Source organism: Limulus polyphemus, unplaced genomic scaffold, assembly GCF_000517525.1.
Source record: "Limulus polyphemus unplaced genomic scaffold, Limulus_polyphemus-2.1.2 Scaffold1, whole genome shotgun sequence".
Classification (NCBI taxonomy): domain Eukaryota; kingdom Metazoa; phylum Arthropoda; class Merostomata; order Xiphosura; family Limulidae; genus Limulus; species Limulus polyphemus.
Window position 1 is genome coordinate 1019936 of NW_013665611.1, and position 4601 is coordinate 1024536.

General features: G+C 29.0%; 1 protein-coding gene across 1 annotated transcript in view; it reads right to left on the reverse strand.

Moving 5' to 3' along the window:
- Nucleotides 1-4601, reverse strand: part of LOC106459536 (calcium-activated potassium channel slowpoke-like) — a 128785-nt gene that overhangs the window by 56154 nt on the left and 68030 nt on the right. The window contains exon 4 of the mRNA XM_022386045.1: nt 649-745. Within this exon, the coding sequence (XP_022241753.1) occupies nt 649-745 (97 nt within the window). The remainder of the gene's footprint in view (nt 1-648; nt 746-4601) is intronic.

The window sequence follows — 4601 nt, forward strand, 5'->3', positions numbered from 1 at the left end:
ATTAAACAGATAAAGTAACTTTTAGAAATTCAATATACTGTTTAAAACTATTTTGTTTCATTTTTATGTATTTAGAACATTTCTTAGAGAATTTCTTCATCATATAGAACCTTAGCTAAAAACACACCAAGAAATGGAACCCTGATTATTATTTTGAGTGATGAATTGGAGATTATAATAATTTTTTTGCATGTAACCAATTCAACAGAGATCAAGGATACAACATCTTTGTTTTGTTTTTCTTTTTGAGCATTAGAAAATTAACTTTTGCTTTCATGAAATATCTAATGGCAAGATAGTAAAGATGCGATTCACTGGTTAACTTTTCACTGAAATTTCTATGATCATGATAGTCAATCGAAAACGTTAAGTAGTTTTAAAACAATACTTAAACATAATGTTAAACTTAACAATGAAAATGTTATTATTCGTTGTGCCTTCCCCCTGAAAAAAAAGAGCATATAAGTACGTCTCAGCATATAAATTTATTTTACATAATATAAAATAACAAATACCACCTTGTTGTTGTGCTGAAAATAAAAACACTCAACTGTTTAAATGCACTAGTTCTTAAATTTTTTAGAATTTCATTAAAGAGAAGTAGAGTTAGAAAAGTGGATTTAAAACAAAGACGGCTTCTTTACTTACTCGTATAAAAAAGTAGACCATAAAAAATATATTTAGCGCTAAGTCTATCTGTTGGGTTGTGTTGGCTGACCACTGCTGGCATTTCTCTACTCCCTCACTGAAAGAAAACATTAATTAATTTATGGTTTCTTTCATAATGTTAGTTTTAAAACTTTTCTAGACAAGAAATGTCCCCTCTTAGAGATATCTTTACAAATACACACTATATATATAATACCTTGAAAGCATAATTAGAATTATACATGATATAGTATCTTAGTGATCTCATTAAAAGTACAATCACTGTAGTGTCTTAGAAGTATAATTAAAAATAAACAAAGTGGAGAATTTCTAAGTTACAGTTTCACGAATATATATATCGTGGAATTAAATAACTCCAGTATTCGAAGTAATACACAGTAATACATCAAACTGTCAAAACACGAGAAAACAATGCCTAATGAAATATATGCTTAATGTTGTATGGAAAACAAAATAAAACCGAAATGCTTAACTAATAATGACTCTTAGAAGATTTCCTAAATCAGCTGTCATACTTAAATAAATGTTTCTAACATATATGAAATATATTATATGTAGCCATGTTTTTCTTCTTTTTTTCGGTTAAGAAATGTTTCCGCATTAATAGGAGCGTATGAAATATCCTTTTAAGCACATCCAAAATCCATTACCTTTAGATACAAATAAACACACTCATACTATATAAATATCTTATTAGAACAATGAAAATTCCCTTGTAGAGCAGTGTGTTTGAAATAAATAGGTTTTAGTTCAAAGATTACGAAAACGCAAAACGCTCTGTTTATATATAATCATTATATTAAAATGGTTATTTGTGAACATAAAAAGTAATATTGAGACGAAAATTTGGAAAGTGGTCTTTCGTAAAAATGGTTTTCAGATTGGAGCACTGAGCTAATTCAGATCAAACTCAGTGTATCTAACAGTGCTGGGAAAAATACAGCGAAGTATTTTTTTTCTGAAAAATTTTAACCATGTGAAAAAAAAAACCAAATTTTTTGTTATAGATGATATCTCATTCAAAAAATGTACAGTTTATGTTAAATTTAATTAGGGTTATGAGTTAAAGGTTTTAAGTTACTTAAATTATTATATCCCTTCTGCCATGTCTATAATAAAAAGTGTTTGCTTCCTATATTCCTGAGTATGGGCCAAAAATAAAAAAATTGCGAATTAGAAGGGTTTTTTCCGGAAACATAGAGAAGGCCAAATTTCATTGATTGTTAATTGTAGTCATGGGGACATAAATCTCAAAATACATTATCAGTAAATGAGTCATTGATGTTTCCTGTTGATATCACATACATAGGTTAAAAATAAACTAGTATTTTATTTGAACGGTGATTATAACTACGTTACTTTTTTGTACTGATCTTTACGTTATGACTAATGTTTGTTATGTCCCACGAGCGTTCAGTTAGGAATAGGAAAATTAACATTGTTTAGAATCTTAAGGTTTGGAAATTTTCGACGTTCAGATCAGGGATATTAAGCAATAAACAGTTATTTGTGACATCTTTGTAATCTATTCGTATGTGTGTTTTTTTCTAGCAAAGCCACATCGGGTTATCTACTATTTTAGTATTGTAAGTCCGAAGACCTGTCACACCGAGGGACTAATCTATTCGTAGCGGATAACGTGAGAGTAAAATAAAAAGATTAAGTTAAATTCAAAGCTTATTTCATTAAATCGTAAACGTCACCCATTAAAAGTAACGAGTTAACTCTACTTTTGGAAATCGATGTTTGTTTCTCATCTTTTCATTTTCTCACATGTGTTGACATTTAGATTGGCAACATATATACACGATTTGTCAGTTTGTGAGAAATTGGCAGACTTCATAAGCCAATCTTTCAGTATAGAAAAATGTAACAAAACGTACTATTTGTAAGATTTGTAAGTATTAAATGATTTTGATTGTTGGATTGATTTAAGATTATCTCCTGTTCTTAAAAAATGAGTTTAAAAAAGAAATGTGATTGAATGTTTTGTTTAATATGTTATTGTCCTTTTATAAATAATTTTAACACAATGATCTCCTAAGACTTTTTAATTACAAGAGGTTTAAAATTTCGTGTTTGGTAAGAACCGTAATAAACAGTTTTTACTCAGAACTACGCTTAAGTTGTGACTGAAAAGTTGAAGACTATTAACACTGAAAAGGAGCCCGAGTACAAAACAGGCAGCTAAAGAAGATAAATATTTTACCATCTATTATATTAGAATTTTTTTTAATTTTAATTTGAAGGGCGGTATATGAAATTGTTGTTTACATTGATGAAATAATTAGGTCTGGCTTAGCCGTGGTAATTAACTAAGGTGATATCAATCGAAAGAATAAGTCAATTTAGTAATAGTCATTGGGGTTAGCCTGATGTTAATCCGCAAGACCTGTCATTCAAGTAACTGATGATATGAATAGCATCTTTATTATTACTACGTTGTATTCCAACGGGCTTGATGGATATAGAAGATATAATGTGGTTGACATATTAATATATTTACAATCTTCTTTTACTTTCACTGATAAGTTATTTGAGTAAGAAAAATATAAAGTTTGTTATTAAATGTAAAATAAAGACTTCAACTTTATCGTTTTTAGTCTTTCGTCGTCAAATTAAAATCTAAGTTTAGATTTATAAGGATTTTTTTTTGTTCTGTTTTCGGGTTTCCATGGAGAACCTCTACATAATTTCAAACAAATAATCTATTTCTTTATAAATTGGATAAACTTTGCAAACTTGGTAAAAAAAATGCGCTGAAATATTCTATCAATGATGTGCTTGAGATTTTCAAATGTTATATAATGAAAATAATTATGTTACAAATTAATGTAATCGACTTATTACAGTATACTCGCAGTAATTTGTAGGCTAATTTGAAAACTTACCAACTATGAAAATAAACTTCGTTTTATTGGTGTTTATTCTAAACGTTTATGACACTTGTGTATATTGATATAATTTTACTCATGTTATTATATTTTCGATCTCAAATAATTGGTGACTTTTTAGTTTAGCGTCTTTGGTGGTCAAACTGGAAAAAAAGGTTAAATACATAGGGGTATAAGTAGTCTGAATGTTTAAAATGTAAGCTTTAAACTTCAGAAACTGCACGTGTATACTCCACGCTAGCTTAGAAGCATTTTACAGATCAATCAAATCATTATGTTACTACATTCCTTTGGGAAATGATTAACATACAACCAGGAAGTAATGCTGCACAAGGCAGTCCACAAGAGGCCCTGAAGTGAAAAGTCGTGAATTGATAATAAGCTTTCAATATATATATATATATATTTAACTGAATAGTAGAAATAATTAAAAACGTTAAACTCAGAACACGTATTAAGATAAATGTGTCTCGAACTTGAAGCAAACGTGTTTTGTTCTGTGATCCGAAGTTAAAATAGATTATAAAAATACAATTACAGTGCATTAGTAAATTGATCGTTAACGGTTTATAAGTATAATTAAAACTATACTTTATGTAGAAAACATAATGCATATTTCAACAGAAAATTGGCCTGTGTTCTTTGAAATTTATAGTACGTTTTCTATATAAAATTGTGTTTATAAATCGGTGTTGGTCAATTTAGTATTGTATTACCGCAACGCGCTTTCAGACACAAGTAACTACAGTATATGTTTGCTTTTCAGACTAAATTAATAAACTAATATTTAGACATGTGTTTTGTAATTTACTATAATGACATTGACCAAATTGCTGATTAACTCAAAACTGAGCAGTTTCTAATGTATATCTATCTTAAGTTTTGTGGTTTTTGAAGGCTTTTAGATGTTTTTTGTTATTGTTTGTTTGTTTGTTTTGAATTTCGCGCAAAGCTACACGAGGGCTATCTGCGCTAGCCGTCCCTAATTTGGTAGTGTAAGACTAGAGGGAGGGCAGCTAGTCATCACCACCCACCGCC